General features: G+C 39.6%; 2 protein-coding genes across 6 annotated transcripts in view; one reads left to right on the top strand and one right to left on the bottom strand.

The window, feature by feature from the left end:
* gtpbp6 (GTP binding protein 6 (putative)) overlaps positions 1 to 4,793 on the top strand; it is a 27,670-nt gene extending 22,877 nt beyond the window's left edge. Inside the window, exons 8-10 of the mRNA XM_060826261.1 lie at positions 313 to 461; positions 2,854 to 3,006; positions 3,226 to 4,793. Of these exons, the coding sequence (XP_060682244.1) occupies positions 313 to 461; positions 2,854 to 3,006; positions 3,226 to 3,349 (426 nt within the window). The 3' untranslated portion in view covers positions 3,350 to 4,793. The remainder of the gene's footprint in view (positions 1 to 312; positions 462 to 2,853; positions 3,007 to 3,225) is intronic.
* The window catches only part of LOC132816539 (PI-PLC X domain-containing protein 1-like), a 27,387-nt gene continuing 17,425 nt past the window's right edge, over positions 4,107 to 14,068 (bottom strand). For all 5 annotated transcript variants that reach the window (XM_060826265.1, XM_060826264.1, XM_060826263.1 and 2 more), the window contains 4 exons: positions 10,059 to 10,187; positions 9,621 to 9,782; positions 8,872 to 9,052; positions 4,107 to 6,535 (listed from right to left, as the gene is read on the bottom strand). In XM_060826265.1, the coding sequence (XP_060682248.1) occupies positions 6,285 to 6,535; positions 8,872 to 9,052; positions 9,621 to 9,782; positions 10,059 to 10,187 (723 nt within the window). In that variant the 3' untranslated portion in view covers positions 4,107 to 6,284. The remainder of the gene's footprint in view (positions 6,536 to 8,871; positions 9,053 to 9,620; positions 9,783 to 10,058; positions 10,188 to 14,068) is intronic.

Below are 14,068 nucleotides of genomic sequence, written 5' to 3'. Positions count from 1 at the left end.
GCAAGATATTTGGGGTAAGAAGCAAGATTAGCGAGGCTAGGAATCTCACAAGAGCAAAGAACATCAAAGGTGATATAACAGATGTATTCAAAATTATGAAACTTGAAAAGGAAAAGCTATTTCATTGGTAACTGAATCAGTAACAAGAAAGTTAAATGATTTGCATTGTAATATTTTATGACTGTAGACCTCATGGCAGTAATTGATTGTGTTTGTTATCCATAACAGAGACAAGAAATCAGCAGTTACATTAATTACTTAGTTCATATGAACATTTATTAATTTCTTTACCCCCTTTCTTTCTGTATCCAGGATGCAATCGTTCATGTCAGGGACATTAGTCACCCTGAAAGTACTAACCAAAAAGTGAACGTCTTGAATGTTCTCCAGAATCTCCAGCTCCCAACCCAGCTCTTGGATTCCATTATTGAAGTGCACAATAAAATTGATCTCGTGGAAGGGTAAGAGCATTCTAATGTACACACACACACACACACACACACCAGCTATAATATGCACATGCCTATGACCTTTATTACTTCCTTTTTGTCTTAAGATGTTTACAAGAGCCTACATTGATTTCAATCCCAAATTGTAATGACAAATTACGCATTTGTTTGTAAAAAGTTGTCAGGTTTTAGAGTTCAGTAGTTTGCCTACAGGTAGTTCTGGGATAACGCATGTTTCGGCAACATGATTTGGCTATAATGTCACTGAGGAAATAGGGAACGGTATTTTGGAGAATGCTTACCTCCGTTGGCAATAGCATGATTCCAGTGGGGCTCAGTATGCGTGCTTCATTCTGCACATGCGCTGATGTGTGCCAAAATCTCCATGCCATTCTGCGCATGCATTGGTGTTCTAGCCATTCTGTGAGACACCGGTGCTGTCCTTTGTGCCATCCCGCACATGTGCGATGCCAGCTCCGGCCTTCATGCCGAACTGCGCATGCACTAATGTCAGCTACTGACAGAGCAGTTTTCTGTGAGATACTCTGGAGAGAGCAGCTTTCTTACATTTTTTAACTGTACTGTGTTAAATTTACTTTAGTTAATAAATATGACTTCAACGTTAACTCAGGCTGTGCTATACTTTCTGTTAGACCTTTGAGTGAGTTTTGAGCGATCATGAGTGATATTTTTTGCTAGTCTCCCCGAGCCCCACTTTTCCCATAAGTCCCAATATTCTTATTGATCAGTTTTCTATTAAGTGAGGTTTCACTGGAATGCAACTACGGCATTATAGGAGAACCACTTGTATATCGTTGGTCACTGGGCTTCATATAGTCATACAGCGTCATAGGAACAGGTTGGATCCCTGAAGTATCCCAATGTAGTTCATCTCAGCAAGAGCAATATTGACCTCAGCTCCTCTCTCTAAGGAAAGAAAGAGTTAGCTGAATCCTGATCCTCACTTGGCAGGGAGCAAACAGTTAATACTTGGCAGATAAGGACACAACTGAGCTTAGTAGCAATAACTCTTGTTGTGAAGTAGACCTCCAGCTCAACTCCTATGAAGATATTGGTTGAAGTATTATTGGTCCCACATGAGGAATCATTCCCCATGTTTCTGAGAATAGAAGATGAAAGAAAATTAACTTGAGACAGAGACAGTGTTTTGATTGTTTACACATTAAAAAAGATTCTAAATCTGTATCTCAAAATATTAGATAACCTGAAATATTCTGTTGCTGTGTAGAATAACCTAATTGTATTGGCATAGCAACTGGAGTCCATGAACTGAAGTCCCACAATGGAAAATTGAGAATTAAATTTAATAAATTTGGTCATTAATGATTTTGCATCAATAAAAACAGCCACAATTTCTGCAGAATTGTTGTTTGGTACCTGTTGTTCCTGCTCTGACCAAACCTGCAAGTCACTGCAGTCGGCATTACATGGTTATCTGAGGTCAATATTGCTCTTGCTGAGATGAACTCTTAACATTTCTCTAGGAAATAACCACTGCCAGGATTCCATGAATAAACAAGTGTTTATTGATTGGAAACAGAAATAAAAATATTAGTTGAAGGGTAAAAAATGAAACCCTTCCGAAGTTTCTCTTTCTCCAGCAGGTAACCTGAAATATTTCTTCTCTATCTTTATCCACTTTTTCATTTTGTGAGTACAAGAATCTGACCTGCAATGGCCCTAAAAAAGATGGATTATTTAGCTGTTGGAACAATTTGATGGATTCAGGTTTGAAAAAGAAAGCCTTTTATGAAATCATAAAGTCATACAGCGGGAAAACAGACCCTTCGGTCCAACCAGTCCATTCCGAACATAATCCCAAACTGAATTAGTCCTACCTACCTGCTTGTGGCCCATATCCCTCCAAACCTTTCATATTCATGCACTGTTCTAAATGCCTTTTAAATGTTGTAACTGTGCCCACATTCAACACTGCCTCAGGAAGTTCATTCCTCAGGCGAATGACCTTCTGTGTAAAAAATTCCTCCCCATGACATTTTTAAATGTCTCTCCTCTCACCTTAAAAATATGCCCCCTGGTCTTGAAATCCATCCTAGGGAAAAGAGACCTATCATTAACCCTATCTGTACCCGTCGTTATGTTATAAACCTCTGTAAGGTCACCTCTCAATCTCCAGTAAAAAGGGTCCCAGTCTATCCAGCCTTTCTAACTCAAACCTTCCGTACCCGGTAACGTCCCGGTAAATCTCTTTGTGCCTTTATTCAGACTCTTCCTTCAGGAATAACAAGCCTGCTATCTTGTCATCACTGTCTCTTGGTGTTTATTCTATCAGTTTGAAGTTATTATGTTAACCATCCTTCCCATTAATTTATGATCAGATTCTGTGCAAAGCTGAATGTTTTTTTTCCCCCATTTATTAAAGATACCAACACACAGACCCAAACGCTGTTGCAGTTTCTGCACTTCACGGCCTTGGCATGCAAGAACTGAAAGAGAAAATTGAGGAGGCAGTTCTACAAGCAACAGGAAAACTGATCCTCACTATTCAAGTAGATTTGGCTGGGCCTCAACTAAGGTAAGAAAGAAATTTCAGTACAAGCAGGACTTACACCAAGTGCGTGGCTTTGAAACAAATCTCATGAAAATTGGCGCATTTGCAAGACTGTTGTTAAACAGTTAATAATTGAATAAGTAAAGATTATTTATTCAGGAGCACATGGAGAAATGGGTTAACTCATGTGGAGGCTAATGGAAAGATGCTAACATGTAACAGTACTTCTTTTGATCATTTCAGCTGGTTGTATAAGGAAGCCACTGTGCAGGGAATAGATGTTTTGCCAGAAGATGGTTTGGCCAATGTGAGAGTGATCATCAGCAGCTCCGCTTATGGGAAATATAAGAAGCTGTTTCAACCTTGAGGGAAAAAAGAATGAATTTCTAGTGATGAGGATTTTACAATTTTTCTACAAAAGAAGTTGGTGTGAATAGCATCTCTGACGTGCATTTCCGAAAGGATTCGCTGGCAATAAATTACTCTTGAAGTGCAGAAATCATCATCCTGTTGGCAAACTTGGGTAGTTTGCACACAAACAAAGCCCCTCCAACAGGAATGAGATGAACAATCAGCCAATTCTTTCGGTGGTTTCCCTTCCAGGAAGATGACTGACTATGATACTGGAAGAATTCCCCACTTTTTCCATGGAGTGTTTCATCAATGAGATAAACAGACAAGAACTCAGTTTGTCTCATTGCAAGGATGAAGCGTTTTTAAATTCGGAATGGAGTGGCACAATGGTGAAGTCAAAAAAGAGACTGTGATGGTGTTACATGAAAGTTCTAAAGTTTAAATATTTAAATAAAGTAAGAGCTTATTAAAATGATATCCTAATGACAGTGGTAATGTCACAATTGATTGTATTAAGTATAGTGGGCCAAGGTTCCACCCACTGATCCATATCCAGTGATGTTGCTGAAAAATGGTGAGCTGTGGGTGATCACCTCACAGTCGATTAATCTCCCATCAATAACTCTCTCTGCTGATATGTGAAGAATGTCACAGTTTGGGGAGCTGCTAGTATTTGTGCAAACATGAGATTAAAAGATAACTTCATTCATTGTGTTCAGGAAGATGGGGAGAAAACACGATCTCCTGTGTAACTTAACATAGACATCAGATATGTTCATGTGTTTTATTTTTCAAAAGACTATTGTGCAATAAAGCAACATGTAACACTCACAAGTACATTTCTCTGGCAAGCATATTTCTTTTGCAGCTTATCACAGATTGAGTACTTGTGAGTTTCTGGAACAGATAATAATGACTGGTTAGCGATTGCTGCACCTATTTTTATCTTTTTTGATGATCAGTACATTGTTCATTGTAACTAAAAAGGGAGAGGAAGTTAACTGTTATAGGCATTTTGATAGGCTTCAATTCTGATGAAGACTCGTGAAACTTGAAACCTAATATTGAAGTCTAACTAAAAACCGGAAGAACTCCAGATACTGTAAACCAGATCTCTGGTTTTGTGGAAGGATCACTCAACCTGAAACGTTAACTCTGACTTTTCTCCACAAATGCTGCCAGGTTTGCTGAGCTTTTCCAGCAATTTTTGTTTTTGTATTTAATATCTAACACTTCTGTTTCCGCAGGTGCTGCCAGAGCTGAGTACTTTCAGTATTTTCTCATAATAACAGAACTCGTGAGCTGGATTCTGCACTCCCTCTGATGGAGTACAATATAGGAAATAATCACAACATTGATGTAGCAGTGATGCATTTAGTTGCATCAGGATAAGTGTTGGCTGTAATAACAGGACAAACTTGTCAACCACTGGTTTTTAATGATTAAATAAATTGAGACATAGGCTGCCTCTTAAGGTTTTGTCCAACAGATGCCTTTCTGCATTTGGTAAGGTCTGAAATGCAGCAGTCGCCATTTCAGCTGTTTGAGTTGTGAGAATGGAGAATTTTCTTTCTGCATTGAGATGTGAAGATCTGGAATGCACTGCCGTAAAGAATGGTAGAATTATTTCCAACAATAACTTTCAAAAGGGAATTTGGTGGAATGTATAAAATGGAAGAGCAATTGCAAGAGTATGGGGAAAGAGCAGGGATGGGATTAATTGGATAGAAACATAAAATGCTGGACAAACTCAGCAAGCCTAGCAGCATCTATAGAGAGAGAAACAGAGTTAATGCTTTGTGGCTAAAGAGTCTTCTTCAGAGTAATTAGTTGGATAACTCTTTGACAAAGCTAATGCTGACACGAAGGGACCAAAATGGTCTCCTACTTTGCAGCATGATTCTCTGATTTGAGGAGAGTGGCAGTGGCCAGGAAGTCTTTTAGGTGCATCTAACTAATTTAAATTGGACTTAACATCACACCTGCCATTCAGAAAATCCAACAATATAGTCCAAGGTTATGAATTCTAACTCCTGGAATTGAATTTAACTGCAAATTATAGATTTAGGCTGAAATTTTGCAATTTTGGCCAGTTGGAAGGCAGTGGGAGACTGGGGGTGAAATAGGGCGTCATACAGTGGCTTCTGCCTCTGCCTGGATTCTACTCACAGTGGAGAGGTAGCAGGTGGCCTGCCCTCCCATGGTTAAAGCCACTTCACTGGCCAATTACTGCCTACATAAGTTCCTTTTCCAGCAGCCATAGAATTTGGTAGGAGGTTACAGAACTGATCATCTTGGAGGCCTTAACTGCCAAGCTGGGGTGAGTAAGTCCTCCTGGTTCAAGTAATTCCACCCTCGGATACTGTCTGTGTGGAGTTTGCATGTTCTCCCAATGTCTGTGAGTTTCTTCCAGGTGCTCCAGTTCCCTCTCACAGTCCAAAGATGTGCAGGTTAGCTAGATTTTGGTAGTGCTAAATTGCCTATAGTGTCTGGGGAAGGGTAGGCTTACAGTGATGGGACTGCATTTGGGGCTGGGTAGGATACTTTCACGGGTTCTGTGTGAAGTCGATGGCCCAAATAGCACACTTCCAAACTGCAGGGATTCTATGATTCTAATTTTTTTCTTAAAGGACACCCACACCCACTGAAGATAGTTCCACATAGAACTCCCCACCTCCCCTCAATAAATCTGGCTCAATTTTCAACACCCTTCACCAGGGTGTTTACCAACTTTGAAGGTAAGTTCATCTTTCGGGGGGTGATCAGCTGGCTGCCTGTAGTCCCACACTCATTTGATAAGCTGGCAGCTCTCCCCTCAAGCCATTACTTGGTTACAGGGTGCCACAGCCAAACGATGCCACCATCACCACCTCAAATTCCAGCACAGAGTTAACCAGATCAAGACGACATCTCACAATTTTCTCACAAAAATACCTTCCTTTGTTTTTTCAGTAAAACCTGCCAATTTTTACATCAATGTTATTGAGAGAAAGTACAGCAGGCACCAGGTAGCCAGCTCTTATGAAATCTCCAGCAATTATATTAAAACAGTGCTTTCCGGGTCCTGCGACCTGCTTCTTAATCCAGTCACTCAAATATGCATAATTAGGTAGAGTCAGTCTCTTCAAAGAGCTGTGGAGATGAGTCAGGATGTACCACCAATCTTCAGTCAGGTTTATGCCAGCAACAAAAAATCCATCTATGTCAAAAAAAACCGGTTCAGATGATATTCAACAAAAGATAATTATGAAGAGATTACAAGATATTCTGCATGTAGTGAATAACACACTGACCCTTATTAAGCATGACCTTGATGTTTTAGTTGCTTGACACATTAAATCTCCCATTCTTATCTCTGTCCTCAGCTTCCTAAACAGTTCCACTGTAGCTCAATAAAAGTTTAAGGAACAGTGTCTCACCCTCCAAATGAGCACTTTGCATCCTTGCAGATTCAACACTTAAGTTTAACATTTCAGATCAAGAACATTCCTCCCTTTTTGTTACCCAGATGCAACCGATGATTATTCCATTTTATTTTCTTTTGTTGTTGAATTATCACACTGTCTTGCCTCACAATGCTATCCTTTTTGTTACTTAATCTCTAATCTCTCCTGTATCCCATGTGATTATAGACCTTCCCTTGTGTTCTTTCTCCCTAGCCCATTCCCCCTTTTATATACTTGGGTTGAAACAGGTTACATCTCTAACTAACTTTTTCTGGTTCTAAGAAAACCCTGTCAGAAACTTTCTATAGTTTCAGTTAGATAAATGCTGCCTTGCTAGAGATCAGCACACGCTAAGAATCAAACACAGTGCTTTCTAGGCTCCATCGTTACATGGTAGGATATTTGCAATTTTGGAGAAGGTTTGTAGCTCAGGTTGTAAGTTTGCTCGTTGGTAGGTTTGTTCTCTGACATTTTGTCATCATACTAGATAACATCATCAGCCTCCAACAAAGCATTGGTGTTCTGTCCCACTTCCTATTTATGTATCTTGGTCTGTTATGGTGGGTGACATCACTTCCAGTTCTGTTTCTGAGAGGTTGGTAAATGGGGTCCAAATTGATAAGTTTGTTAATGGTTTGAATGCAACAAACGTTACATTGGACAAACGGACATGGCAATACATCCATCCTGGGACAGGCTAAACAAAGACATACACAGGAATTAATGGAGGCCTGGCATTCAAACCAGAACTCCATTAACAAACATCCATTTGGACCCCATGTACCATCCTCTCAGAAACAGAACTGGAAGTGATATCACCCACCACAACAAACAAAGACACATAGATGGCAAGTGGGACAGAACACCAATGCTTCACCGGAGGCTCACTGATGATGTTTCCTAGCATGGTGACGGAATGTTGGAGAACAAATCTACCAGCTCAGCAAGCAAACTTACAACCTGATTGTAGGAAATCTTGGAATAGCAAGCCTGGAATTTCCAGAGATCTTTGATTCTCAGCCCTCATAATTTGTTTTGCTGTTGCAGCATGCAAAGGAGACTGGTAGCTGAGGATTTCATCACATCATTGACTCATTCTGCTTTGGGAAAGATTGACAAATCAAACACCTCAGATATTCAGTCAAGAGGTGGTGGTGGTGTCCTAGTAATGGCAGTGGATTGGTACAACAGCTGAGGCCTGGGTGCAAATCCCACTGTGGTAAATGGTGGAACTTGAATTCAATAATATCTGAAATAAAAAAGCTGGTCTAATAGTAATCATGTAACCATTGCCAATTATTGTAAAAACCCAAACATATTCATTAATGCCCTTTAACAGAAGGAAATTAATCTTCCATTCTTTTGACTTACATATGATTCCAGACCCACTGCAATGTGGTTGACTCTTAACTGCCTTCTGGGCAATTAGGAACGGGCAATAAATGCTGACCTAGCCAGCAATAGCCAAATCCCAGCTCTCCATAGAGTAGCCCAGTCAGTCCCATACCCCCACTCTATTGCTGTAACCTTGCAAATTTCAGAAGCCCATTGAATTTCATTACAAAATCATTTATCATCTCTACTTCCATCACTCAGAAACAGTTTCAAGTCATTACCACTTGCTGCATTAAAGTTTCTCTTGACCCCCCCCCCCCCCATCAGTTGCATAAGACATTAAACCACTGTTCCTTACTCCTTGAAATGGGATCAGTTTTTTCTTGTCCACCTCATTGCAAATCTGTTATTCTCTTATACACCGAGATCAAATTTAAACTCAATCACTTTTGCTGTATGGGGAACAAGCCTAGTTCAATGTGGTAGCTAAAATTCCCCCATCACTAGTATCATTGTGATTAATCTACTCTGTGTCCTATCAAAATTTCTAACATTTTCCTAAAATGTGGTGGCCAGATCTGTATGCCATATTTTAGTCGTGGTCTAACCAGACATTTATAAAGATTCCATTCTTTTCAACTAATGGGCAGAATTTCCAGAAACCATTTCTAGTCACATGGGATTTCATAAATGTGCACTGATGTGAGCACATTTGGAACACTCAATGTTTATTAAAGGATCATATTTTCTGTACCTGGTCGTCCAGCCTGTTTCTGATTTTCTAGATATTGGACTAGCAATTTAGGATCATATGTGTCTGCCCACCAATAAGGGATTCCAGGCCAAAGTTCTGGATATTGTTTTGCAATATTGTCATCATAGGAGATGATGACTTGGCAACCCAACTCCCAAAGTCTTCTGAGTGTTACTGGTTCCTGTAATACAAAATGTGCATTAGAGATACATGCACTATTTGACTCACAAACTCATTTTCAGGCAGTACTATTTAAATCCTTATCTGGAATGCAGCTTCCTTGATGCGTATTTGGTCTCAGCTGGTGTGTGTAAATCTTCCAGTGTCCCTTTCCCATATTTTCTTTAAATTAAATTTTTGCAAAATTGATGCATATGGTCTTTTTAAAGTATAGTTTTGCCAGTTGTACGACTTCGTCACACAGCTTAGCTTTGGTCCAACTAGCCCACTGACTATAATCCCAAACTAAACCAGTTCCACCTGCTTGCCCTTGGCCCATATCCCTCCAAACATTTCCTATTCATGTATTTTTCTAAATGTCTTTTGAACGTTGTAACTGTAGCCACATCCACCACTTCCTCTGGAAGTTCATTCCACACATGAACCATTGTGTATAAAAATTGCCTCTTACATCTTCTTAAAATCTCACCTTACGTATTGAAATCCACCCCCCCCCCACCCCTCCCACCTCCCCTTGGGAAAAGACAGCTGCCATTCACCTTATCTATCGTTTGTCTAATATTACTTACAGAAGAGGTTTTTGGATATATTTTGGACTCAAATAAGTTCTTTATTTCCTGAATTAACTCATGATGTTGTTGCTCATTCATCCCGTCGAAGGATCTGCAGGCCAATATAACCACTTCCTTAGGATGAGCTTTTAACCAAAGTCCAAACTCCTTCAAAGCCTCCTTTAAAATACAAATTTTCAAAATATCTATTACGTCGAAAAGAAGAATGCAGTTTTCACAGTTAAAATCCATTTAACCTAAACACCAATTTATCACTCCTCAGAATCATAATGGTATTCTGCACGATAAACACTTGAATTGCGTTTCCCAATATAAATAACTAAGAAAGAATATAGATAAGCTGCAAACTGCATCCAATGGCAGCATGTAATCCAACAAATCATCTATATTTAAAATCAGATTTCCTGATATATTTCATTTTTTAGTCAGGCTTACCAGGACAGTTACAGTTGTAAAGATCCCATGTACAAAGTGTAAATGATCTGTAGTATCATTTGGTTTATGAGCAATCCTTAAGTCAAAGAACCGAATACCTGCTTCCAGTTGTTCAGTTATACTGGATTCCTAACATAGGAAGAACAGGACTTTGGTTATTGCTCCTTTTCCATCAAGAAACAACATTAAACCTTAGATATATTGCTACATTTATAGCAATGACTACAATTAAGTACTTCCTTAGCCATAAAGCATTCTGAAAGGCTTTATACATATACAGTACAAAAACATTTTCTTTAAATATGAACTTTATGCATAGTTTACAGGAATGGAACAGAACACTGTTTGAGGGAAATGCAGCGAGTCATTACAGCTAAAGGAAACATGAAATGCAGAAGTGATGGGAGGGAAGGGTGGGAGGTACTGCAAGTGAAACAGTTTCTTTCACAGATATTCGCATTGCTAATAAATTACCTCTCACGTCAACAGCGGTCAGCAACTCGAGATACATTCCTCTTTTGCAGTCCAGGACCAGAAACCCTTCAATAGCCACTACTAGACATTAGCCCAACTCACACAAAAAAATTGAAGAAGAGACAATCATAGAATCCCTACAGGGTGGAATCAGGCTATTCAGCCCATAAATCCACACTGACCCTCCAAAAGCATCCCATCCAGAGCCATCACCTTACCCTATCCCTGTAACCCTGCATTTCCCATGGCTAATCCACCTAGCTTGCACATCCCTGGACACTATGGGTAATTTAACATGGTCAATCCACCTGACCTGCACATCTTTGAACTGTGGGAGGAAACCAGAGCATAATCTAAATCACAATATCCAAGAATGAATCAAATCTGCTTATTCTCCTCTCTCTATCTCAGGGTGGTGAATGTAATCTTTAGCACTTCAACTGCTAAGATCGTCTTAAGTTATCAAAGGATTTTGCAGTCTATATAGTTCAACATCACATTGCATAATTACACATAAAACCAGAACAGCATTTTGCCACTACATTATTTCATTAGGGTTCTCAAATCAAACCACTGAATGTCAACAATTAGTTCAATATGAAGTGTATATGCACATGATGTACTGTTGTTCAGTGGTAAACTAGGGTACTTATGTTCCTGACTTTATACCAATATTGATATGATACGAGGGCCAGGAGGGGGAAACCGAATAAAAATTGCATAAAGAATCAGACAGACAAAACTACAGATAACACCACAACGTTCGGATGACATATTCAGAGATACAAAAAGTTTACAGATACAACATTACAAACATGAGAACTAACACATACACAAAGACATCTCAACAGATTACCTATTGTTGTGCTATTTGAAAAAGTACAAACAGGAGCTTGTATTTGAATATACTATAAACAACACAGGCTCACTTATGCCTGAGATGTAACAACCTGGAATTCAGGCGACCTTAGTAATCAGAGGTAAGGCCTCAGCTAGAGCACTATTATTCTGGGCACTACTACTGAAGAAGGATATCAAGATTTTGGAGAGTGCAGCAGACATTTACTAGAATGATAAATAATGTCAGTGCAGCCTGGTTCAATTATCCTCACACTCTAACTCCACCTTCGGAACTTGGACTACACCCGCCATGCGTAATGACAGCAGATCTTTGATGTGAAATATTGCATTAAGAATATGGAAGCCCAAATTAGCAATTCACAACTATTCTGTTCTATGTGAGTAGCATAAAATAGGATTTTTAAAAAACAAGGTTGTGCAGTGATATAGACACTGGCCAAACACCTCTCGAAACTGGATGGAATGAAATTTTACCTGAAGTAAGTTGAGGCAATCTCGATTTGGGCACAAAGGGACCTTAATTTTAAATTAAACTAGTATTGACAGGGGCCATAGGGTGAAACATGTTGAAAATGAAACAAGAAGGTTCTTACCAATTGCAGCGAAGGCATATTATGAGATAATGTTATAGGAAGCTTTCAGTTACATCTATACTGACTTTATTCTTTCTCCCTGTGCAAAGAGCGAGCTATTCTGGTAGGTTGGGCTCCACTTGAATAATGCTGGGAACCAGAGTCCTGGCAAATCACATAACTAGGAGTTTTAAACTGAATAGTAAAGGGAGCTTAGGTTCAGTTACATGATAAAATTATGGAAAAGGTTAGGAGGTAGTGCTGACTAGAGGTTATTAAAATTTCCAGAACAAGCAATAGGACAGAGAGCATGGAAAGGGTCAGGAATCTAACTTCAGGCACAGCAGATAAGGGTACAACTATGGGAAGGGAGCAGTAAAGAAGGACTGAGGGAGTTGTACTCAAATGCACTCAGTATTTGGAACAAGGTAAATGAGCTTGTAACACACATTGAAATTGGTAGGTACGATGTTGTGGGTATCACAGAGATGGCTGTAAGGAGATCAGGGCTCGGAACTAAATATCAAAAGATATGCATCGTATCGAAAGGACAGAGATGGGAAGCGGAGGCGAGGTTGCCGTGTTAGTAAAGAATGAAATTAAGTCAATAACAAGAAGTGATATAGAGTTAAAAGGCGTAAAATCTGTTTAGGTAGAGTTGAGGAACTGAAAAGGGAAAAAGATGTTGATGGGAGTTATGTAAAAGTTTCCTAACAGTCATCAGGTTATGGGGCAGAAAATAAATCAGGAGATTGAAAAGACGTGTAAGAAAGGCACTACTACAATAATCATGGGGGACTTCAACATACAGATGGACTGAGAAAAATCAGATTGGTAGCAGATCTCAAGAAAAGGAATTTGTAGAATGTCTACAAGATAAATGTTTTGGAGCAGCTTGGTTGTAGAGCCCACTAGAGAACAAACAATTCTGAATTTGGTGATGTGTAATGAGGTGGACTTGATTAGGGAGCTTAAAGGATCCCTAGGAGACAGTGACCATAACATGATAGAATTCATCCTGCAGTTTGAGAGGGAGAAGCTGGAATCAGATGTAACAGTATTACAATTGAATACAGGGGACTACAAAGACATGAGGGAGGAGCTGACCAGAGTTGATTGGAAGGACAGCTTAGCAGGGAAGGCAGTGGAGCAGCAATGACAGGAATTTCTGGGTAAATTTGGGAGGCACAGCAGAGATTTATCCCAAGGAAGAAGAAAGATACTAAGGGAAGGATGAGGCTGACAAGGGAAGTCAGGGACAGCATAAATGCAAAAGAAAAAGCATACAATCTGGTGAAGAGTTTATATATATATATATGCGCAAGGTAAGACAGAGGTAACACTGGACATTAAACCACTGGAAAATGAGATTGAACAAGTATTAATGGAGAATAAAGAAATGGAAGGGGAACCAAATCGGTACTTTGCATCAGTTTTCATGGTGGAAGATACCAACCGCATACCAGAACTTCAAGAGAGTCAGGGAGCAAAGGTGAGTGTAATGACCATCACTAAGGAGAAGATGCAGGGTAAACTGAAAGGCCTCAAGGTGGATAAACCATCCCGACCAGATGGACTATACTCCAGAGTTCTGAAGGAGAGAACAGAAGAGATTGACGAGGCATTGGTGGTGATTTTTCAGGAATCACTTGAGTCAGGGTGGGTCCCAGAGGACGAGAAACTAGCTTATGTAACACGCCTGTTTAAGAAGGGAAGGAGGCAGAGATAGGAAATTATCAGCCAGTTAATCTGACTTCGGTCATTGTTAAGATTTTAGAGTCCATTATTGGCTGAGATTGCGGAGTACCTCGACATGAATGGTAATATAGGGCTGAGTCAGATAATGGTGAGGAAGCAAGGAGGTTGCAGAAGAACTTGGATAGTGGGTAAAGAATTGATAGAGGGAATGCAATGTGGGAAAGCATGAGGCAATGCATTTTGGTAAGAAAAATAGAGACATAGACTATTTTCTAAATGAAGAAAGGCTTCAGAAATCTGAAGCATGAAAGGACTTAGGAACTCTAATTCAGGGTGCCCTTAAGGTTAACATGCAGGTTCAGTTGGCAGGAAGGAAGGTAAATGCAATGTTAGTATTCATTTCAA

Source organism: Hemiscyllium ocellatum, chromosome 6 (assembly GCF_020745735.1).
Source record: "Hemiscyllium ocellatum isolate sHemOce1 chromosome 6, sHemOce1.pat.X.cur, whole genome shotgun sequence".
Lineage (NCBI taxonomy): Eukaryota > Metazoa > Chordata > Chondrichthyes > Orectolobiformes > Hemiscylliidae > Hemiscyllium > Hemiscyllium ocellatum.
Note: the sequence above shows the minus strand (reverse complement) of the source record. Positions and strands in the feature narration are given on the sequence as shown.